This window comes from Falco naumanni, chromosome 5, assembly GCF_017639655.2.
Source record: "Falco naumanni isolate bFalNau1 chromosome 5, bFalNau1.pat, whole genome shotgun sequence".
NCBI classification, from domain to species: domain Eukaryota; kingdom Metazoa; phylum Chordata; class Aves; order Falconiformes; family Falconidae; genus Falco; species Falco naumanni.
This window is the reverse complement of record NC_054058.1, coordinates 23,361,369-23,385,383: the sequence shown is the minus strand read 5'-3', so window position 1 is coordinate 23,385,383 and position 24,015 is coordinate 23,361,369. Positions and strand designations below refer to the sequence as shown.

Sequence of the window (24,015 nt, the reverse complement as noted above, 5' to 3'; positions counted from 1 at the left end):
GCGGGCAGCCGGGGCCCCGCCCCCCGCAGCCGTAGCGCCGCCTCGCCGCGGCGGCCCCTCCTCAGGTGAGGGCCCGCACCGCCCCGCGCCCAGGTCGGAGCCCGGAAGCCCCGGGGCGCTGGCGGTGGCGGCGGGGCCATGGCGGTGCCGGGGACGCGGTGGCTGCCCCTGTTCCCTCTGCTTCTGCTCCTCCTCATCCTCGCCATCCCGCCCGCCGGTGCGGCCCTGCGGCTGCTGCTGGGCGCCGCGCCGCCCTTCACCTGCTCCCAGCCGGTAAGCGCGGCGGCGTGGTGAGCGCCGGGAGCTCGGTGGCGCCGGCCGGGCAGGGGCACGGGCAGGGACCGGCGGCGTCCCCGCGGTGCCCGCAGCGGGCCAGGCGCGGCCGCAGGGACGGGGGGGCCGCTTTCCGCGCTGTCCCGCGCCGCCGACGGCCGCGAAGGGGCGGGGGGGCGCGTTCCCGCGGGGCCCGGCCGGGGACGAGGAGCCGGCGGCGGCGGGAGGCCGGGAAGCTGGGGTGAGGGAGCGGCTTCCCGACTGGGGCGGTGCGGGTGTCAGCGTGGTCTCCCTCACCCGGGAACGGGTTTGTGGGGAGGGGGCGCGGTGCCCCCGGCCGGGGCCGGGGTCTGGGCCGGTTCCGCTCCCTCCCGAGCGGGGAGCGGAACGTGTTGCGGGGCAAACGCCCCGGAGCCAGGGCGCGGGGGCACGGCCCGGGCCGGCGGCGGGGGGGCCGTGCCTGGGGCCGCCTCCGAGCCCTCTTGGCCGGCCCCGGTGGCCTCGGCCCCGCCGCGGTCGGTGGCGGTTGCGGCCCGGCCGCAGCCTCAGCCAGGTGTCCGCTGCGCTGCTGGGTTAAGAGCCGGTACTTGGTTTTGAACGGTTTGGGGGCTTGGTTGTGGTTGATGTGGGCTGTACGCACTGTGTGCAACTGCGCTAACTTAACGTTAAACCAGAATTATGAGTACCACAGAGTTAGCCTGGCCGTGTGATGGCTGCCAGGAAACGCCTGCCACTGACATCTGTGAGGGGCCGTGGCTGGGGCTGAAATTTGCTTTTAAAACTGCCTGAAGTTACTGAGCAGGATGTGAGTCTTCGCTTGTAGCAGAGATTGCCTAATGTACTCCATGTTTTAACCTCTTCCTTGCAGCCCAGAGGTTTTTAGGAGGAAGCAATGCATCTCTGCTGGAGCAGTAGGTAAACAAATACTGTATGTACTTGATACTTCGAATCAAAGGCAGATTTTGATTGCCTTTTTTCCCTGTGAAACCAGCTGAAGAAGATCCACATTAAGAGGTGCAGATGTGGTGTCTATATATACGAAGCAAACTAACCAACCTGAACTAACTTTGGCACCCCAAAGTATGAACTCCTAGCTAGTCTCTCTCTCTCTCTGGGGGTTTGTTTGTGTAAGAGACATGTAAAGAGTGTGTAGAAGGGGGAAGAAGTCTGGTTTTAATTTTGTTTCTGTTAACAGCGGTGCATGTGTGTACAGGATAACTGCCTTCTAAGCTAGACAGTTTTATGTGTCGTGATGCACTCTCAGCAGTCTAGTGAAGGCAGCTAGTCAGATATAGTTGTAGGTATACATAAACCAAAACATGTCCTTTGGGATGAAAGCTTCTATATTGTTTTCCTGTCCCTTGTCTATTCTGCCTCCTTTCCTAAAGTTTGACCGTTAACTTACCCCTGTTTTACCTGACCTCTGGTGTCTTCACTCCTATTTAAAAATACCACAAGAAAACAGACCACTTCTGCAATTTTACTTTAGGCTGGGCATTGTGGAGTACAAAATGCAAAGTCTTAGAAAAGGGGAAAGAAGACATTATAATATTGCTTAGGCATCTAACATAACCATGAGTATCCCAAACATTGTTAGTCACAGAGAGCTTGAAAGTAATACATCACAGAGTTTCTTTGAGTCCTTGAATGCTTGGACGTTGACTGACTTTCTCTTCCTGGCCGTAGCTCCTGTTTTCTAGGGAACATGAACCACAGTAAGTTGATGGGGGGTTCACCAGTACATCACCAGCTTTGACTGAGGAAATCTGTTGCCCCACCCTCTGGTTGTGCTCATAGATCAGTGAATGTGTAAGCCTGCTACTTCGGCCTTTTCTTTCAATCAGCCGTTTTCTAAAATGCGGACAAACTTAAGCCCATAAGCAACCTCTTTAGAAGCAATTGTGAAGCTGCTGACACATATATGAAAAAGTACCATCAACTGACTTATGACAGTTGAAAACAATTTCCCCTTCCTTTTATCAGTTGCAGTGTTTTCAGAGGATGATTTGGTAACCCTTCCAATGAGTGACTGCAGTGTGGTTGAAAAGGGAAACTGTTGCTGAGCAGGGTTGGTAAGACCCACTTCCTTTTTGTAACCCACCACACTCGCGCTGCTGTGGCTGAACTTGTAAGTAGGTCAGGGTGAGCAATAGCAGTTTTTTCAGCCAAAGTCTCACGTGGCAGAGGCTGTTTTGGAGGTGGAGTGGTGGAGGGAAAATGTAGGAAAGTGTTGTATCAGTACTGGTAGACACTGAGCATTTAGTTTCACTTTCACATTAACTTATTAATGCTCACATCTTATTAAAATGCCAACAAATGCACTTAATGGGCCCTGTTCACCACCACTCCATCAAACCTGCTCAGCTGCAAGGCTGAATAGCACTGTTGCAAATCCAGTTCCTTCTAGTAACTATTGTTTGAATATGTCATCTGCAGGGAGGTGGAGTTCAGGGTGTTTTCTATGCACAGGTGAAAAACATCCCACAGCTTAAATACCCATCCAGTTGTTCACCATCAAGTGTTTAATCACTGTGTTCAGTCGTTGGGCTATAACTGTTTCCTGACATGGCACACCTCAGTGTCCTGGAGGAGTGCAGTGTTTATAACCCTGCTACCTTTAAGGGGTTGGATAGGTGTACATAGTTTGATCATAGAAATCTATTTTGCCAGCTTGATGGATACTCAAAGTATCTGGAGAAGAATTGATGTAACATGTCTCATCAATATGAGCAATGGCAATGCATATGAGGAAGATATTTTTATTTTTTTTTCTGGTCCTCCTTGACAGATGTGTTAATTTTGCCTTTTGCTATTGACTAACTTCTCTTTCCCCTCTGTGGCATAGTTTTGTTGTGTAGGATGTTACCATAAACCATGGTCACACTTAGTGCCACTAAAATATTTCTGGACTTCTTGGCGTGAAAAGCATTGGTGACCAGAACTACCAGACATCAACATAAAAAAGATCAGTGATCAAAACTACCAAAATATGATAAAGAAAACTTTTAAACTGATTTTTGTGAAGAAACATCAACTTTTGAGTTTGGATTCGAGTTTGCTGATAACTTATATGAGGGCAGGAGGAAAAACGTAGAAACTATAGAGAAAACAGCTTTAAAAAAAATCAAAGTAATTTTGTAAAAGATGGTTGTTTCCTAGCAGCCTTAAACAAATCAACTTTCTGCAGTTATTCCTACAATGTGTTCATGGCCTGTTTATCTTTCCTTCTTTTAACTAAGGAATCAGGAAAGGGAAACTGCAGTAAACTTCAAATATGCCAAGCCTCAGAAGATATGTAGAATGGCTTATAGGTGAGAGACAGATTTTGGAAAGCTGGAGCCCTTCCTGATCAGCAGCCGCTCTTTAAAGGAAAACTGGACGCTTGCCCAGCTCACGGCAGTTTTCTTGCTAGTTACCACAGCATCCTGCTGGGAAATCTTGGCCTCCTGTTAATTTAATTGAATTGTTATGACATGGTGCTCTTAATCAGTTTCCTGTTTTCTTCAGATTCATATGATTCTCCGTGGCATATGGTCTGTTGGGTTTTTTTATGTCAAAAGCAAGGACAATCTTAGAAGAAAAGAATGAATGAAATGTTGCTTAGTTTTCTGTGAAAATATGGCAAGTAAACAGTAAGAGTGACCGTGCCTGTCCTCTTCTGCTAATAATAGTTTTGGGCACCACCTCACAATCATCTTGTTCTCATATTTATCCCTCCCACGTCTGTAGCTTTGCTTGTTTGGCCTGAAAGGCAATAGGAAGCTGATGAGAAGAGAACATCTCAGTTTAAGCCCCTTCTGTAATAATGTGCAGAGAATGTTGCCTGACTGTGGGCTCCATCTTCGGCTTTTCTGCAGAGCTCTTCATTTTTGTTCCTTCTCTTCCCGTTTGTCTACTTGTCTGTTGCATGTGGACTGACATGTCTCAGTTCTGTCAGTGCTGCTTACATGCTTCTAGCTCTATGTGGGTGAGCAGAAACAATCGTGGCTGTTAACTATTTCTATTGTATAATCTAAATTTGTGGTTGCTGAAGTAGGGAAACTAAGTTAAATACTTCTGCTGACCACAGCTTTGTTAGTGCACTCTGAGCCAATGCATCAGATAAGGTTTTGGTTGGTTGGATATTTACAAGGGAAAACCAGCAAGTATTCCCCCTGGTGCTGAGGAGATAGCAAATCTGGAAGTAGTTGACTTATTTTACTGAAAAAACGACTTTTCCTTTAAAGCTTCCTGGCTTTTGAATATCATTCTCTGGAGTTGCACTTTCTTGATATAAAAGTGTGCCTTCAGCTGCAGTCCAGCCCACCTGAGCAGTATCCAAAAAGGAGGTGAGGGTTTTCATTGTAACTGCTTCCTAGGTATCCTTTGGGGTTGTTATATCTGCCTGCATCATGGCTTTATCTTTTCCTGTTATCTTTGCTTCCTTACGCCAATAGCAAGGACTTCCTGGCTGGATTAATTGTTGTTCTGGGCATTTTTGGCTCTTAGGTTATCCTTGTAGCGCTTTGGGAACTGGGAAGGGTGTGGACCAACAATTGAGTTTGTTCAGGCTGATGTGTCGTGGGAGAATCCTTTCTGCCTTCTTGTGGTAAACCTGCTAAATTCATGACTAACTGGTGGCAGCTTAAAACAATCCAACATAGCTACACACAAAAAATGGTTACTGGCACAGCAGGTAAACAAGCTAGTGTGGAGTAGGAAAAAAACGTGTGTAGGTAGCCCCTTGAAAATCCTGAGTGAGGTTGAGAAACAGTGAAAACGCCAGAAAAACTATTGTTGTTTGTCCCTGTAGAAACCCGGTGCTGAAAGGTAAAAGATGTCTTAACTGTCAAGTTTCAGTTCTGAAACTGACTGATGGCTCCTGATTAAGCTCTTGGCTTTTTAATCAATATCGGAAAGGGCACAGCCTCATTGTTGCTGGGAACGTAATTGTGAACACTTTCCCTGGGACAATAGACCTGGAGGAAGAAAGGATCCGTTTATAAGCTGTGCTGGTTCAATATTCATATTGATCATAAAACAAAAAAGGTGAGATGTAGCACTTAACCATGTCTTGTCTGCTAATAAACAGAAACACCAACACTCAAAGCAGATACTGCCTCTCCTCAGGTGAATAATGCCTTATAATTAAGGGCTTTATTGTGATGCAATTTACAATAATCGCTGATAACTGCAACAGGAGGAGGACAAAATAACTGAATATGAAGTCGTAGGTTTTAACAGAAGTTATTAAATTACAAACAAAAAACCATGGTTAGTAGCCTTTTGTTGTTGCTTGTTGTGGGTTCACCCCATAACTCCACACAGCCACTCACTCTTTCCCTCAGTGGAATGAGGAGAGAATTGGAAGGGCAAAAGCAAGAAAATTTGTGGATTGAGATAAAACCAGTTTGAATAAAGCAAATGCTGTGTGTGCAAACAAAGCAAAATAAGGGATTCATTCACTACTTTCCATCAGCAGGCAGGTGTTCAGCCATCCGCAGGAAAGCAGGGCTCAGTCACATATAATGGTTACTTGGGAAGACAACCACTGTAACTTCAGATGTCCCCTCTTCCTCCCCCCAGCTTCTATTGCTGTCGCATGGTTTGGGGTATCCCTTCAGTCAGCTGGGGTCAGTGGTCCTGGCTGTGTCCACTGCACCCCTTTATACAAGGGGCATTGTCAGGCTAAGTAATTCACCTAAGAAAGCCTGATTAAGCATTTTGGAGTGTTGGGAGTAAATTTTTTTCATAACTTAATCTGCTTTTCCATACTAGTTGTTAGAACTTTTTTTTTTAGTGATTGTTAGATAGTTAGGCAGGAACCTGATTTGGGAGGTACAAAACTGCAATAACATTTCTGTTAACTGTACTTGTAACCAGTTTTCCGTAAGTCTGATAGGATCTAAATACTCAATGGAGGATGTCTGCAAGTACCTCTTGCATGTCCTTACACAGTGACATTAAGTTCATAGATTTAGTTTGGTCTTGGCTATGTTAGAGCTCCTCTGCCTTGCGCAGGGCACTGCTACACAGCTTTTGGGGCTGCTTATCTCAAGGTTTCTATCTAGCAAGACTCTGGGTGTTGCCAGAGTTGTCAGTGCCACAAGGTAGCACTGAAGCTGGGGATCCAACAGTGAGGTCAAAACTTTGGGAAGATCCAGAGCAAAGATGCAGGTAGAGGCAGGTGGTTTCTGCAAGTGACCTGCTTACACCTGGGGGTCAGGGGAGAAAGGAAGAGAACAGAGTGGGTGAAGGAGAAGGAAGGGTTGTGTGTCACTGTTTATTCCCCTTCCTTCCTCATTTGTAATATAAACTTTGATTTATAGTGAAAAGTAGTCGGAATGTTTGTTCTGACTGTGGGATGTTGCCTTAGTCCTAACTTAGTGCACCAAAGGTGATTTCATTTTGAAAAATCAAGCTTGCTGGTAGGAAAACAATTCTTCACCAAAGTTCAGTTCTCAGCCAAAGTGCTACATACATTTGTGTGTACTTAGGAGTTCAGGATGGCCAATAAGGCAGACACCTTCCTTTGAATGGCTTGAAGTGTTTCCTAAACAATAACAAAGTTGGTCAGTATTACATAGCTTAAGTGTTGCATGAATCCTTCTCAATATACCTATTGTCTTGAGTACATTTGTAGTATATTGGAGCGTGGATGTGTTTCTTGTGAAGGGTGCCTGAAAACTGGATTTATACCTGTGTATTGTTTTGACTTGTGTAACAAAAGCCTGGAAGAGATTTTTCAGGTTTTATTTTTCTATATAAGCATGAGAAGCTTAATGCTAAATTTGCCTGCTTTCGCTCAGGTTTGTCAGAACATAGATACATTAGTTGAAATGTGAGCATTAATGCCTGAAGTATTTTTTTCATAGTCACTGGAACTCTGCTTGTTTGTTTGAAATCAGTTGCTTGGCGCGGCTTGTGGTACCCGATTTCACCAATTGCTTATACTTTTTATTTCCTTCAAATAAGAGAAAGCTTATTAATTGATGTTTTGCCTTCACTAGGAATGCTTTAAAAGTAGGATGTCATTCTACCCTGTTACAAGCAGACAAAGGCCAGCACAGAAAGAGCAGTGCTCACCTTCATCCTCATGTCTGGTGGCTTGTTCCCTACCTCTACCATACAAGCAGGAGCAGAGGTGCAGGAGGGCAGAAGATCTGTTTCACAGCTGACCTCCCTTCCTTCCCTTGAGTCTGCTTCAGGCTGTAGCCAGGTGCCCACATGGTCACACACATGCTTGTGCCAGCACAGGGCAAGCTGCAGTGCTGGTGTAAGTGAAGGGAGGTCTGGGGCTGTGCCTCTGGCAGTGATGCTGTCTTATGCCAACTCGGTGTCTGTGAACTTCAGCTTTCCGTGCCATGCTGGAGGGCATGTTCACTACCAAAAAGGCATGGCTGGCTTTCAAGCACGCGTCCCTGAAAATGCAAATACAACCTTGGATAGCAACAGCTACACAGCATTAATAAGCTAAGCCCCAAATACACTTGGAGTTTACCTTAGTAAGTTGCAGAGAAGCTAAAAGCCCCACTGCCTTGCCTCCTCCACTGGAATGAATTATGTTCTGGCAACAGTGTGACAATAACATCCACCTTTATGTGTCAAGGTATAGGAAGTGACTAGGGGGAAACCTAACCCTCATCTTGATTTACTAAGTCAGTGAAAACTTCAGACTTCCTTGTCACTAGGACTTTGCATCATATTAACCAAGCAAGCTTACATGCTTTTTCCTGGTGACCATGAGGTCTTACAGTATAAACAATATATACCAGGGGGAAACCAGGCAGAGTCCGCATAACTTCTGGACATGCTTAATTTAATTTAAAGAGAGTCTAATTCTGATTATTTTTTTTCCTTCATGGGTTGCCTCTCAAATATATTTCTAGGGAATAAAATAACCATATCTGCTTTCAAGCCTGGCACTTATTATATGTTGTCTTTTCCCCTGCCTGCTTCTTAATATGTCATAAGGGAAAAGGCCAGCCGTAACTGATGTAACTTTCTGTTCAGGGGATGCCCTGCAGTAGGCAGCACATAAGGCAGTACTTCAGTGGCAAGCCTAGCTGCAGAGAGCTTGTGCTTCCAGTCAGGTGGGCTTAGACCTTGCAAGATTTGCCAGCATGATCACTGCCGGGCAGCAGTAACTTAAAGCATTTTTGCTTAAAAAAACATACCCATCTACTTCAAGCAGTCTCTCATGTCACACATTGGTTTCTGTTTTCGCAGTCCTGGATTCTGGAAGTTTTTTTCTATCATCATCTTGCATTTTTGCCTTTCAATTTCTTTCTGTTACGGCAACTACTGCTGTCGCATACGCGGTTTTGGTGTGCACAGGTTTCATGCCCTGTGTCCTTTGGTTTTGTGATTAACAACTTTGTGCAATGTTTCCTGATGGTTTCAGTTTGTATGTATCATTATTCACTGAACTGTTTTCTTCCTACCACCAACCAGAAGCAAATTACTGTCAACCCAGTTTCTATTCTGAGTAATATTCTTGTTTCTTTTCCCCCACAGGATTTAAACTGCCTCGTAAGAAATAGTAAGTAACATTTTTCTTTTTTTTTCATCAGATCATGCATTATTTTGTTTCAATCTGAGTTCACGCAACAAGTTCTTCCTGCTAGAATCAGAGATGTAAAGTGAAGCACTGCTATCATGCCTTGCTTTGAGAGTGTGTGGTTTGATCCATAATCAGCTCCAGCTAAAAAAAGAGTGGGAAGTTGTCTTTTTCAGGATAGAGTTTGGGGCTGGGTTGGATAGAACACAACCCAACTTGTTTAGTTTCTGTTTAAAGCTGGGATGGTCAGTTTATAAAGAAATGGGAATTTTAGGACAAATCTGTTAGTAAATGTTCATTACAAGCTATTATGTATGATAGTACTTGATGAAAAATTAATGTATGAACTAGAATAGAAAGGGGCATAAAGGGGTGCAGCTGAGAGTGATTGATGTAAATTATTTGGCATAAAGCCCAGTGAATTAACTAAATGATCTTAAAGGTCTTTTCTAACCTAAGTGAATCTATGAATTGGAAAAGGAAACTAGAGTTACTCTAAGTCCCACTGAACAAATAGATTGGACCTATTAAGTGTAAGAGGTTGAGTCTTAGTGATGGCATGCATCTGAAACACTTTAGCATAATTATGGGTAATGTTCTTAAAGGAGACTGTTCTGCATTTGTCAGTTTGGTACGCAGAGGTGTCTGGACGGTGCTACAGAACTCCTTGGCCTTTCTTTGCAGTTGTTCTAAGCAGGCTCATTTCTGCTTCAGTGCCTAATCCTGTATCATACTGGCACAAGTATTTTTGTAGCTAGGCATGCTTGGCATGCCAGACTGGGGAGATAACTGCTGAAAATAATCAGATTTTAAACTTTTCTGGCAGGAGAGGGATTGGGTGGGATCAGATTGGATCATATACCCCACTGGCAGATGGCCATTGGAATACAGCTTGACAGCACAGCTAAGCCAAACTGCAGCTCTGCCATTAAAATGCTGCCTTATTTGAATATTTGGTTTAAATTTTGCTTTATGGTTTTTGTTATGGTTTTCTGCTGTAGGGGAAAGATCTGTGGGGTTTTTTAGTGCTCAGTACACTCTTTTCTGAAAGGTACTTTAATCTTACCAGGTTTTCTATAGATATTATTTGGTAGAATGAGCATTTGAGGATTGTCTAATTACTTCCTAAGCATAAAACTATGCTGTTACAAGAAGGGATAGTGCCCACTTTCTACTGTTCCCATCAATGACCCAGCAAAAAAGACTGAAAGTGTACTTTGGGGGTGGCCTGACTGTGCTATTTTTAATATGCTCTGATAAGTCAAATGTCTTACAAAAGTCTATCATGTCTGTCTAATGCCTGTCATACCCGATTTCATTTTCTGATTAGATTACAGAACCAGTTTTCCCTAACACTGTGTTAACTAGCATAAATTATTTTTCTGTCCAGAAAGCTCATTAATTTAGAAAAAGCCTAACAGGCAGTTGTTCGAAGCTAAAGTCAGATGCATAGGCAAATTAGAAGTAAGGCAGTTTTGAAACAAAGTCATAAACTATTGGAACAATTTCCCTGGGCAGCTTACAGACTTGTTATCATTGGAAGAATGATTGGTCTTCTGACATCAGTCTGTTTCAGCAGTGAAGTATGTATGGGCTTGCAGCAGGAGATATTGAGTAAATTTACTTGACCTGTTTAGCCTGACTACATTGGTTGTGGCAATTACTAATGGATTTTAAGGAAAAGAGGAAGTGTAAGTTACTAAAATGAGTGAGTTCGTAATATTACAGAAAACTTAACCTGCTTGCTGAAAACTGCCTTTCTGAACTGTGAAGCAAGCAGTCTGTTACCCAGTTTTGCCCTCTTGAGTAACCCTGACCCAAAGAGCGGACCATAATTACAATTAAGCAGAGCTTCCTCGGCCCTGCTTTAAATGCTGGTTTTCATTTGCTGGACAGGTACCTGCATGGAGGCAAGCTGGCTGCAGGTTACCACGTGGACTCCTTCTGCTCCAAGCAGTCTTCATGTCTCTTCTGACGTTTTCCAACAGACAGATGGAAAACTGCTCCCTGTGCTTCGAATAGAATGGAAAGTGGCCACTGATGGTAAGTGGTGTTGTTTAATGTGAACGTGGAGAGGAGCAATTGGGTATGATCTAGTAAGGATATGGAGGAGAATTATGACTTGAAGTCTTTCACTGATCTAGTCATGAAAGCAGACCTTTGAAATCTGGGGGTTTGGCTGTTTCATGTTGTTTGGTTTGGGGGATGCTTTTTTATTTTTCTTAGTGATTGAAATAGGGCTTTGAGTGTGCTACGTATTCAAGAGTTTAAAATGTTTCCACTAGTATGGGGTAATGACATTTAAAATGGGAAGAGCAGGTAAAAATGGAATCAAGTGGCCCACAGCTTTACCACTGTAGTAAGGGGAGGAAGGAGGTTCACACTGCAAGCATCACCTTTTCAAGAATAGTAATGACTGCAGCAGTCTCGTGCAGGGGAATTGCATCTACAAACTGAAGAAATGAGAATTAATTTGACAGTGCATAAATAACGCATACACTACTAACCTAGTGCAAGTTCCTCCCATTTCAGGTAATGTAGTCCTTGTAGCTTAGGTTTCCTGTATGCACATGTGTCTTGACAGAGGAATAATTGTCTCATTGCTTGGAGCCTAAATGAGGACCAGTAATTCACATTTTCTCACTGTACAAACTGTTTGTATATGATGTTTCCCTTGTTTGCTTTTGTCCATGGTTTTGCACTGATTCAAGACAGACTTAAACACATTCATTTCTTCCTTCTGCAGGGCCTGTGTCTGAGGGCTATACAGAGTTGTTATTTCAGTATAGCTATAGTAATGTAGAAGCAGGTGTGACTCGGGTACCCAGTCATTTTCTGTAGCTATGGTTATAAACTTTCTCATTGGGACTGTCTGTACCAAAACAAAAGCATATTTGCTTTGTTGCCCAAAGTGCACGAAGCAGCCTTGAGAGGCAGAGCTAAGCACAACACTGAACCTATGGAACTGCCAGTGTGTCTGGAATTACGAAGTTGCCTTCTACTTTACCCCCTCATTTGCACAGATGGAGCTCTTGCCATGCAGGGCAACCCTTTAGCTGAAAGTGCTGTTAGTCAACCTGTACGCGCACTTTTTCATTGCTATCTTTGTGGGGATCCTCAGCACTTCAAAGGAGTCAGACTGTGACAAGACTAGGCACGGTAGTAATCTCTGTGGGTGTTGCAATCTCTAGATGTGCAGATGACATATCTCTGTCGCTGTGCCTGCAGCTAGCATCCAGTATCTCCAAGGGGCAGAGCTGGCTGTGATGCAAGTGAACAGCAATCAACAAATCTGCGCTCAGTTTGACTTCCAGAACAACTTGCCACTTCAGGTCCGTCCAGATGGAGGCCGGGTGAGTGCAAAGGGCTCTAAACTAAGTTTTCTAGTCCATGGGTTTGTTTCTGCTTTCACTGCCCTACACAATGAGGTTATTCATTTTATTTTTTTAAAAAAAGTACAAACCAGTTAAAAGAGTTGATGAAACAATAGATACTGGACTTGAGACCTGCTGTTTCCAGTTTTACTTTTGTGTGTAACCGCATACAAGTTGCTTATCTTGGTTTCTCTTTCATTCTCCTGTTCCTTCAGGGTTTAAGAATTACTGCTCTCGGTGCCTAGCACGTGGCATCATTTTGGTTGTTGCTTAAAGCAAATAATTGTAGGAGGGTTTGTGTTCTGCTTGACAGCTGTGACATTTATAGCCTTTTTAACCCAACCCTTCCTTTTACTTCCACTTCTTTCTTGCACTCTCTTGCGGTGGAGGGAAGTACCAAGCTTGGGGGTGGTCCTTCAGCTTACACTCAGTCTAGGAAGTGCATCAGAAAAATGCTGAGCATCCACAGCTCCCTTTATGAACAATAGGAATCTGGAGTTCATTGCTTACCACACAGAATCTGGCCATAGTTAGCTTACCATCTGGAGCTAGTGTGTCTCTCCCAGAGTTTGCACAGTATTGCTGATGTGGAAAACAGTATAGATCTAAGAAAATATGCATGGCATGGCCAGGTACAGACTATGTATGTATAAGTGCAATTTTAAATGCTTAGCACTTGCATAGCACTGAAAGATTCATACTAGACTCAAATTCCCATCTCAAAAACTACATATTTTAGCCTAAATCTCCTTTTAGTTCAAAATGTAATTTAGTAGAAACTCCACACAGTTGTTTGGCATAAGACTGTTGTATCAGCGTGAGGATTCCAAGGAATAACTACTTTTCTCCTTCCGAACAGAAGAATTTGGGACAGACCAAGGGACTGGTATACTTGAGTTCCATTGACTCTTTTTTCTTTTTTTTTTTTTAATAGTCAAGCTTCAGAAGAAGGGTGGGTCATATGGGATGAAGGAACACAGTGGAACAGGGCCAACTCAGCTGTTAGTTTCAATGCCTTTATAGAACAACATTCTCATTTTAAGTCCTTACGAATGCATTTTGTTTTCAGTGGAATTTCACTTTTGACCGTTTTGAAGTGGAACCTGGCCAGACTTACCACGTGACTGTCTACCACTTGCCCAAACTGAGTGTAGATGGAGACTACAATTGCAAGTCCATGTCTCTCACAATACCTGGTAAGAGATGCTCTAGCTCACGTAAGCCTTCCGCTTCGGACTGCAGTGGATTGTAGATCTGTAAGTTGCAGGCTTTGTTCCAGACCAGATCCATGAACTGTGAGCGTGTTTGGCAATAAGGTGACAGTATTATAAAAACCTGTCGTCCTTTCTGAATATTGCTGTTTGGAAAGTCCATGGTGCTAGCCTTAGCTACAATACCCTTGCAGTATATATCCAAAATGCATATATCATTTGTGCTACAAGTCACCATCTATCCAGAAGTTTATGAAATCTCTGCTTGGAATAAGGTGCATGTGGAGGAACTGTTCTGTGAAGGACAGACTCTTTGACTCTGGTTGACTATAGTGGGTACATGAAAGACACTGCTATAAAATTTTGTATATGCTTTCTGGAAAGCTGGACAAAGCCTAGGACTTGGGCCTCTGATTTCTGAGAAATTGTGTTTGTCAATAATTCTGCTACAGCTGTGGCTAAAGAGAAATTCATAGTTAAACCTGAAAACTCATATATGTGCCCCTCTGAGGGGCTGTTTGAAAGTAAGTTACAGCTCCTGGATTTTGTTTCTGAAATGTTCATCAGGGGAGCAGGCACAAAGAAACTTCATCTACATGAATGGGGCTGTAGAGTAATCTTCCATGCTCTCTGCAGACTATCAGTGCTGGTTTTGCTCACCATGAGATCTTTCAAAGTTACCTTTCTGCTTGTGGAAGCTGGAAGTACAGGCCAGAATTTCCAGAGTGGAAGGAGTAAAGTTTGGCTTCTAATATTAAATCTTAAAGTTTGATTTCAAAGGCGCAGTTAGGCATAATTTACCAAGAAACTTGATAGAGCTGAGTGCCTGACCCTTTCTTGTGTACGTGAAAATTTTCCTATAACTAGAAATAATTTTTGTTGTTTTCCCCAAAGATGCTGAGCATCTGCAGTGCCCTCTGGCTGTGCTGCCTAGTTTATAAATACTTGGCACTCAATACAGAGCTTGAAAACTTGATCATAATTTTCTTCTTAACTTGCTTATAGTTGTCAATGTGACTTTGTAGTTACGGAGTGGCAATGTGGTCTGTCAGTCAATGTGAGCTAAAAAGAAGAGGGGGCATTTGGTTTTCAGCCCTCTTATCCTTTCTTATACCTGTCATTCTTAAGAACTTCCTGTCTTTTATCCTCCACTGTTGTTCAGAAATCTAATGCATTGTGTCAAGCTCAGCAGTTGCAGGGAGCTTTGCTGATTAGAGATTACATGTGAATTACAGGGGCACTGTAAATTTTCAAACTTTGAAAGTTGGAAATCTAAGATACGGAATGTTTAAGCAGGGAGTTGTTCCTTTTCCTTTGTCCAAACCCTGGAGGAGAAACATAGTTTAAGCTGTAATCCTACATTGCTAAATGTTGAATGTGTAACTCTGGATTTGACTCCGACGAAAGTCCCAAAGAACAGGACCAATCTGTTAAATGAAGCAAAGAGAATTATAAACGGTGGTGTGTTTTGTGATCAAGAAAGATTCCAGCCTCCTGGTCCTCCTGGGGCAGAATGCTTTCAGAGGAATCTATTGTAGTGGCATGATTACAAGGTCCAAAGGTCAATATGAAGTTTTAATTCCACTGTGACCCTCTTGGCTCAAGTCTTAAAGTAGCAAGGGTTGTTAAATATTACTGCTGTAAGTATTGTATGTTTTCAGTCTTTCTTATTAGTAATCTTGGTTCTGGGGGGAAAAAAACCCACCATAACATCAGTGGAGGGGCTAGTTTATACACTGGAAACCAGTACTATTCTGCTGCAGAATTTTGCTGCTGCTTTGGATCAAAGATCTCTACTGACCCAGGAGGGCTTGGTTAGGTGTCTGGCTTCTGGTAAGGTAAATGGAGTTTTTTTCTGAAGTGGAAGTATAACATTCCTGACTACTCACTGATGGTCTTTTTTGCAGACTGCAAGGACTCTCTGATGAAAAGAACCATCCCATGTATAAAGACAGGTAAAAAAAAATTGTTTGAGTTATGTAGACATGGGTGCTCTGAAATATTTCTGACAGCCGAGAAACTTGAGAATATCTGCACTACTTCCAGGCAGCTTGTGGGAGCCCAGGATCCAAGGTAAAAGTCTAGATGATACAACTCTGCTTGTGAGCTTTAACCCGTGGATGGAATCAGCCCGATACCAAATTCATGTGGCCAGTTTTCTGAATGAGAAGAAGTGTAAAATGATCACACGTGATTTCATTGAGGTAATTGCTTTCCTAAATGACAACCCATGTGGTAATTTAGACAAACATTTGTTTAACAGTTGTTAAACAAGGACTTGAACCATTATATTGGAGATGTAACAAATGCACTTGAACAGCAATTTCCAAGATTATTTTCACAGATCTTTAATTGCCTTTGGAAAGAGGAACTTTTATTTCAGGAATTTGGTCGATAAAAGATCAAAAAGAGGTTTTATAATGCATGGAGCAGTCTGTAAACATCTGCAAAGATAACCAAAATTTGATATTTAACTATCTGGGCTTTATTACCTTTGTCAAGACAATGCCTGGGGGATAAGGCTAAATCAATCAACCAAAACTGAGGTGCAAAGTTTCAATAAATTGAGTAGTTCATCAAACGTGATGGGGAGGTTAATTAAATTTTTTAGATCATGAATGAGTGATTTTCTAATAATGTTGCAATCAAACTGAGAATAAATTCCTGTAGGTCTTACAGCCGGTGTTGTGGAGAAGTTCAAAGTAGATCCAGAGTGTCTTCTGATGTAAGAAATGTTCCCCTTCAGTCATCTGAGGGAGGAGAAATGCTGAATGCTTAGTACACACCACCCTTCCTTGGGCAAGGGGAGATATATTGGCATTCATTTATTCAATCTTTCCATTCCTTCCACACTTAAAACCCTTCATACTGCATGCACTGGTATGATACAACTTATTACTGGCACAGCAAGTACAGCTGTGTGCATATTTTCTTGGTAGAGGGGAATATACCTCACTTTGGAGTATGTATCTGCTAGTCATTGTAAAGACTAGATTTAGATTATGGTGATACTGATTGTATGTAGCAGGTAACAAGGGCAACTTGCTTGTTCTAGTGTCAGAAGCACCAGTGTTGACAGCTGTTTTTAATTAAATGAGAAAAGTTGTTAATGTTTACACATTAAATAAGTGAAGACATTTACATTAAGAAACTGTAAGTTTAAGTTAACGCATTTGAAGTTATATGATGTACATCTTTAATTGCTTCCTGTTACCTGTGCAGCTTTAGCCTGCTGTCTTAACTGTATTACCGTGTCCGTCACACAAGATGTGCTGTGATGCTGGCTAGACCATTTATCCATTTTGTTCTCTGTGGACTTCTTGTTCCAGGAAAAAAAAAAAAAAACCTGCTGCTTTGGGCTACTCTGTATTCTCATATCAACTCCTTTTCTTTCATCCTGCTTTCATCTGGTTTTCTTCCTTTATAACTTGAATCTAATTTCTGCAGGATGGACTACAACAGCAAGTGAATGTCACAATCAAAATAGAGAAGAACATAAGAGCTTGCTGCAATTACAAAATACAGGTAGTGTCTCAGTGTTGTCCCTGTGTCCTTCCTTCACCACAAGGTGTTGAGCAGTTTAGGAAGGTTATGGGGATTTGCACAGTGTTTTGTTCTGAGATTGGCTAATCTCTAATTATTTGCATCATGAAAACAATGATTATGGCTGAAAACTATTTTTTTAATAGATATTCTATGCAGACAGTGGCTTTTCCGTAGTACAGGGTTGCCAAGTCAGAGACTATGGAATGAGAATGGCAAGTGTTCAGCCTCAGGAGCTCACTGCTGCCTTAATATATTATGCAAGAATTCTGTGTCGCTGTGCAAGGCTTGTCAAGGCAGGGGGAAAGTAAGGTGGGGAGCAGAATTGCTTTTAAGAATAGCTTCTGTTTTCTGAATTTTTCAACTGCAGATTCAGCCATTCTTTGCGAACTGTGGCACAGACTGTCTGAGACACTCTGCTTTCATCCCATGTTCACCAGCTCCAAGTGAGAACTGCTTTTCTGTAAATTAGATTCCCATTGTCGTACGGATCAGAGCTGAATTTTTAATGTTACTCTTGTCTTTTGCAGGTGCAGACCCATCAGGTAAGAAGTTCTTCCAATACCCTGAATTTTTTTTTGCTGCTCTTTTACCGTTATGTAGAATAACAAATGATCCTCCCTGGGAACAAACCAATAGGCAGGAAATGTCCCCTTTTAACACTGAGTTCAGAATGAATTTTAAGTTACTTCATGATTTAATGAGGCAAGTATTTGTATGCAGTGTGAACCTTAGAGCAGGTTTTTGTAGAGCTACTTCACTTGCATAAAATTCTTTGAGGAACAGTTTTGACAAGAAGAGTCTTAATATAAAATACTTTCTGTCACTTTGCTCAGTGTTAAAACATTTGCATAATACCAAGCAGCTTTTGGAGATAACAGCTTGCATATATTCATTTTTATGAATGTCAAGATAAATCATGTGCATAACTATTTGCTGGTGGGGTTTTTTTGCTGCAACACCTGTAAGGAGCTAGTTTGCCCAAGATTTAAAAAAAAAAAAGCATCACCCAAATTGGTGATTTTATTTATATTTTTTTTTAAGATGGATTACATGAACAGGCAGGACATGGGTAGCATGCCTGTCAAAGCTGGATAAACATTGCTGTTTAGAGGAAGGTTATTGATCTGTGTTTTCAGTGTGCTGCACATATGGTTCTTTGTGGAGCAAGTTTATGGTGTAGAGCATCATCATGAAAGTGGGAATTCATTTTGAGAAGTGGCTGTGGTATGCTGTAAGGGGGAAGTGCTGGACTACCCATGGTTTTGGGCAGAGCCAGGGTCCTTCTCCCTTGGCCTCTGCTGCTCAAGAAACTTCTGTTTTTCAGTGAAACTGTTATTTGTGTAAAGCAATGTCTGAGCACTGTTTTTGTACTCCAGGTGATATGATTATATGGCTTTACTGGTGCATCACTGGGATCTGTGTGTTACTGGTGGGATCAGTCATAGCAGGTGTGATTTGTATGACCAAAAAACGAGCAGGTAAGACTCAAACCAGCTAGGAAGAAAAGATTCAATGTTAAAATACATTTTTCCTACTTCTGTACCTATTCCTACTACTGTTTTCTTCCTTGCTGTTCTGATGTCTTCCCACTGAGCTAATTCCTACATAAATACCTTCTGTTCTACATCATAGGACTTGTAACATCCTAATACCATCCATCTAGTTAAGTAAAGCCTTCCATGGGTTATGCCATCTGATACTCCATTTTCATAGTGCTTCAGAGCTCATGAAGCGGGGAAAAAAGGAACTTCCTAATTCAGTGTTGTTTCCTGCGGATTGCTATAGATATCTTTTCATTTATTGTTCTCCTGCATTGGGTAAGAGTTTTTCAGGACAGAATCTTCCTGTTTGTCCTCTACAAAATCCATTTTTACACAATTTTTGAGCTTAAATAATGTTTTTCAATTAATGTGGAAGAAGAAAAACATGGCACAGAGGTTGACATTGAGCAGGTTGGAAAATTGGATACTTAAGGACTAATTCCTAGGGGGTTTTGTGCTGCAAACATGAGACAGTTGTCATAGAGAAACTGCAGCTTGCCAGGATATTTTTTTACCCGAGAGGAGGAGTAATTGGAAATCTGGAAAATTTCTTAACATCAAACTTAGCTATAAGGTGCAGCTAGGGACATTTTAGTCACATCTTCAGAGAAGCCTCTTTTAAAAAGCTATTTTTAAAATATCCTCCTCTCTTTAAGGAGAGGTAGCAAAACAATTGGGGGTTCTGTACTTCTTGAGACTGGCCAGATCTGGGGAAGATGGAGAAAACTGGGTTTGAGTGCATTCCTTCTCCTCTCAAAGGAAAAGCACAGTGCAGTACACAGCAGAATTGGCTGTAGAAGAGTCTTCATTCATTTAGTATATATTTTTCATTACGCTTCTCCCTCCCCATGGTTTTATCCCTGCATAGTTAAAGATTATGGGGTTTTTATAAGCTAATCTTTGGAAGGTGTTGTCATTTTAAGGGTTTAATCTTACTTCATGTTTTCAGAACTGACAGTGACTTTCTTTCCCTTCCAGGACACCTGCGAGGGAAATGCAACCACAATGATTTGCAAACTGGTAAGATGTCCTGCCTGTGTTTTATCAGACAAATGTAATGCACTCTGGAAGTCTCACACAATTGTCCAGAAGGGGCTTTCATAGGCTTTACTACTTTGTAGGTGCTTCCCAAAACTAAGAGGTAGCCTTAGGATCTTCCTGTTTAACTAGAAAAAACTTTGCATGTGGAATTTGGAATGCTGTATTTGCCAGACAGGGCACAAAGGCTTGGTAAAGTGGTGAGGCTTTTGACCCAGCTGAGGCTGCACTGGCAAAAGAACGTTTGCTAATCATCTAAACAATAGCAATAGGAGATTGTTTTGGGGTGGTTGCACTCGGCTCTCCAGCAGATGATATAGCAACATTTGCAAGCCTCTTGAAGCTGGTGTGTTGTTGGATGGTTCAGGGCATTTCACCACACAAAAACAAGGCATTATTATAAATCACAGATCTACTGTCTGGACTTTCATATTAAATTTATACAATGAGATGTTGTCGGCATGTGTTGCCAAAACAGCTTCAAAACCAGTAGTTGCTAGAATCTTTTGTTAATATTCTCCTATGTTGATTGCTGCTGAGTTGCAGCATTACAGTTCTGGGAATGCAGCTGGGGTTACTATTTTTCTGTCTTCCAGCAGCGCCATACACCGACCTTCCTCTGCCACCCCTGAAGCCCCGAAAGGTTTGGATTGTGTACTCTGCTGATCACCTGCTGTACGTGGATGTGGTGCTGAAGTTTGCAGAGTTCCTGATGACAGTCTGTGGCACTGCTGTAGCCTTAGATCTGCTAGAAGATCATCAGATTTCAGAGTTAGGGGCGTTACCCTGGCTTACTCGACAGAAGAAGGAAATGGAAGATCTGTCTTCAAAGATCATCATCTTATGTTCACGGGGCACCCAGGCCAAATGGCAGGCCATGCTTGGGAGTGAGCCTGTGTGTCTCAAGCAAGATCAGCAAAAGCCAATGGGAGACCTGTTCACCCCAGCCTTGAATTTGATCCTACCAGACTTCAAGAAGCCAGCCTGTTTTGGAATGTATATAGTCTGCTATTTTGAGGGAATAAGTAGTGAGAAAGATATACCTGATCTGTTCAACGTCACATCCAGGTACCAACTGATGGACAAGTTTGAGGATATTTATTTTCGGATTCAGGATTTGGAGAAGTTTGAACCTGGGCGCATCCATCGAATCCAGGAAATCACAGCTGAAAATTACATCGATACCCCTAGTGGGAGGAAGTTGAAAGAGGCAGTACAAAAGTTCAAGAACTGGCAGACTGAGCACCCAGACTGGTTTGAGAGAGAAACCATCTGCTTGGATAATGATGAAGAGTTGCAGTCCCAAAACAGAGAGAGTCAGGTGGATTCATTGCTACGTGAACCAGGTGGAATTGTGAAACACCAGCTGCACCTACGGGAGCCTGACCCTAACTGCTATGTCATCAACCTCCACATGCATGAAGGTGAAAGCAGAGGCTGTAAACTGCAGCCTCAATTTAATTCATGTGGGGATCCAACTTATCAGACTATGGTCCTTCCTGTGGATGAGGCTCCTCTAGTTCAGGTAGTGGAACCAGTCTCTTCCACAGAAGATGGAAATATACTTGGTCATCATGTGCTGAGTAATGAGGACTGTATGGAAGGAGTTCCTCTTCTGGAAACAAGCTTTCCAATGAGGAATGTCGTCCTCCACAATGACTCTGAAGTTTCAGCAATAGATGACCAGGGTCCTCCAAACCTCTTAGGTGAACTGAGACACCATCTGAATGGACTCATGTACTCTCTTTATCAGCAGAGTGTCATTCCTTCAGAGCGATCTCTCTGCCAAGAGGAGGCGGGCAAGCAACACCAGTTGGTCTTTGATGACCAATGCAAAGACCAAAGACAGTCAGTGCAGTCAGACCAGGGCTACATCTCTAGATGTTCTCCTCTGCCACCTGATGACCTTGTGGAGGAGGTGGAAGAGGAGGAGGAGGAAGAGGATCAGGAAAAACAGGTGGTCTTCAATGAACTCTCTCCAGAGGTCTTGAACAGTCTAAAGAGCCTCCAGCGGCAGCTGTTTTTCCAGGATGTTCAACAGAGCTCTGACTGGGGGTGTCCAGCTGAGGTGGTAGATGTTGGCCAATCCTTGGAGGATTGTTAGGCTCTGTCTAGGATGTGCTCCATTTGAAATACAGGGATGGAAGGTGGTACCCTACACAGTGCTGAAACTGCATTTCCAACACCGCCCTTGTCCTTGTATTATAAATTACTTACTGGTTGGGTCTTCCTGTCTGCTGCTAGGAGGCAGGATTGCCCAGTAGACTGGTAAGGTTGCTTCTAGTCTCTGTGGAGAGCAGTAGTGACTATTAGCCACCCCGTGAAAGAACAGGCAGCAGTTCTGTTCCTTGGGAAAATGTATTATGTTGAGTCCTCACTGATGGAGGTCAGAACTACGGTGGCTCATCCACTTGTGCCTTCCAGCTGTACGGATTCTATTGCACTGGATAGAAGTCATGCCCAGGGTTTGGAAAGCAGATATGTGGCAAAATGCGTTGCCATTTTAATACACGTTAAATATTTTGTTGAAAATACTATGTTAAAGATGTGCCTTAAACTTCAGTTAGGTTAGGGCTGTCTCTACCTGGTCGATATATTATCTGGAGATTTTTTTTTTCTCTTGCCACTCATTCATTTGCAACTGCATTTCCATGGCCATTCAGGAAATCAAGTGGAGTAACTGAGCAGATAGTTGGATAAACTTTTAAATTGGGAGTCTCCATAATTCTCCCTACGGGGAGGTACATGCTTGAAAACCAGCAAGAGGAGGAAAAGGGAGAAGGGGATGGTGGACCAAAAAATGGGATTCAGGCTCATTATACAATTACAAGAAGAATCTGGGGCTGAATAGAGAATTACTGGATCAGGTGAATCTGGTGTATTCTATAACACACTGCTGCAGTGCTGTTTGCTTTTGGATATCTTAACACTAGGAAGACTCCAATTGAAGATGTAGATGGTGACCACAATTAAGGAAATGAAAGACTCTTTTGGTGGAGAAAAAAGTGTAGCTTCAGTAGATGCTGGTTTAGAGTGGAGACTATAACTGAATTGGGGGAGGCTGAGCTAAAACAAGTATAAGATGTACTTATGTGGGTATAAACTCAAGTTCAGGGTAACCATTGTGAAATACTTAATAGACTGAGTTCATCTTCCAGGAGCAGTGATGGTAACTCTATCAGTTCCAGTGGTTTTTTAAAAAACGGGGTTTGATGCAGTAGAAAAAATTATTCCCTGCGAGTGACTACATGTTGGCCTGTGTAGCACCAACGGGGTAGCAGATTAGTTGGGGCTGGTGTTTACCCTGTTTGTTACCAGGATTTCTTCAGTCCAGCCCACTGGATAACAGCCTGTGAGATACAAATACATCCAGGCCTTTCTCCTTTGTGTTCAGACAAGCTTGTCATCTTCCTGTCCTTCTAAGTTTACTTGTCAAAAATCTTAAGATAATTTTGTTTCAGCTGTTTAAAGACCTGGTACCTCAGAAGATAATCTGTTCTTTTGACTTGCAACCCATATTGTATTATGCATATTTTATAATTGTATTTGTTAATAACTTGTTTTGTTCCTTAAATTAAAAAGCAAGAATACTTTTTGGCTATATTTACTTAAACACTTTTACATCCTCAGTTCTGCCTAACTCCTTATGTTAGCATTTCTTACAGCAATCTGAGCCAGAACTGAACTGGCTGACATGTCAAAACATTCCTGCAAAATGTTGCAGCTGTAACCCGTTGCGCTGGATACAGCTGAGGGCCCTCACGTGTGGGAAGTGCATGGTCCTTCAAAATGGGTGTTGAAGAGGGGATGTTTGTAATTTCTGTGCAGGACTGCTCAGTGAGGCAGGACTGTTAAGACAGCTTGCTCTCTCTGTGGTCTCTAAGACTAACAAAGGGACAGTCCCTGCGCGGACCCAGGTGTAAGACTGGGTGCCACCTTTGTTTCCTGTCTGCGCAGGACCTAACCCACCAGGAGCTGAGCAAGAGGCAGCTGTGATCTCGGTGCTTCTCCAGTGAGAACCTATTTCTCAGATTATGTGAATAACTGTCATCTTGATGATCCCACTTAAAAGTTTCTTCTATCTTACAACAATTAACATGTAAATCTGATTTTTTTTCCCCCCTATGAGCCTTTTTAAAGTGGTATGAATGACTATAAATCATTTAAATAGGAAGTTCAGAAGCATTATCTGGATTTTCTTGCCTTAGTAATTCCCTTCTTAAATAACTCCCTTGATGCTACAGCTTTCAGAATTGACTTTCACAAGAAGTTTGTTGCAGGGGAAAGATCCAGACACTATTTTAGCAGTCTACTATGAGGAAATCAAGTAACTTTAATGCATCTGTTGGTCCCTGATGGAAAAACCGAATAGCCCAGCAACACCCAAAGGAGGCAAAAAAGAGCAGAATCAGTCACAAGTTTCTAATTTTATTGTGACAATCTTGCTTTTTAAAAAATACAAGTTCTGATTAATGCCTGGGGGATGCCAAGTG

At 42.6% G+C, this 24,015-nt stretch overlaps 1 protein-coding gene across 2 annotated transcripts; it reads left to right on the top strand.

Moving 5' to 3' along the window:
* IL17RA (interleukin 17 receptor A) lies at positions 1–23,114 on the top strand. 2 transcript variants are annotated; one of them, XM_040595581.1, is made up of 13 exons: positions 1–273; positions 8,770–8,794; positions 10,709–10,855; positions 12,041–12,165; positions 13,256–13,382; positions 15,305–15,352; positions 15,444–15,601; positions 16,845–16,922; positions 17,311–17,386; positions 17,471–17,485; positions 18,320–18,421; positions 19,463–19,504; positions 20,122–23,114. In XM_040595581.1, the coding sequence occupies exons 1-13, from the start codon at positions 139–141 to the stop codon at positions 21,624–21,626; spliced, it is 2,583 nt and encodes an 860-aa protein (XP_040451515.1). In that variant the 5' UTR covers positions 1–138; the 3' UTR covers positions 21,627–23,114. The 2 variants fall into 2 exon arrangements, with proteins under 2 accessions (XP_040451515.1, XP_040451514.1); XM_040595580.1 differs by having other exon boundaries at positions 45–273; positions 20,119–23,114.
* Positions 23,115–24,015: the final 901 nt, after the last annotated feature.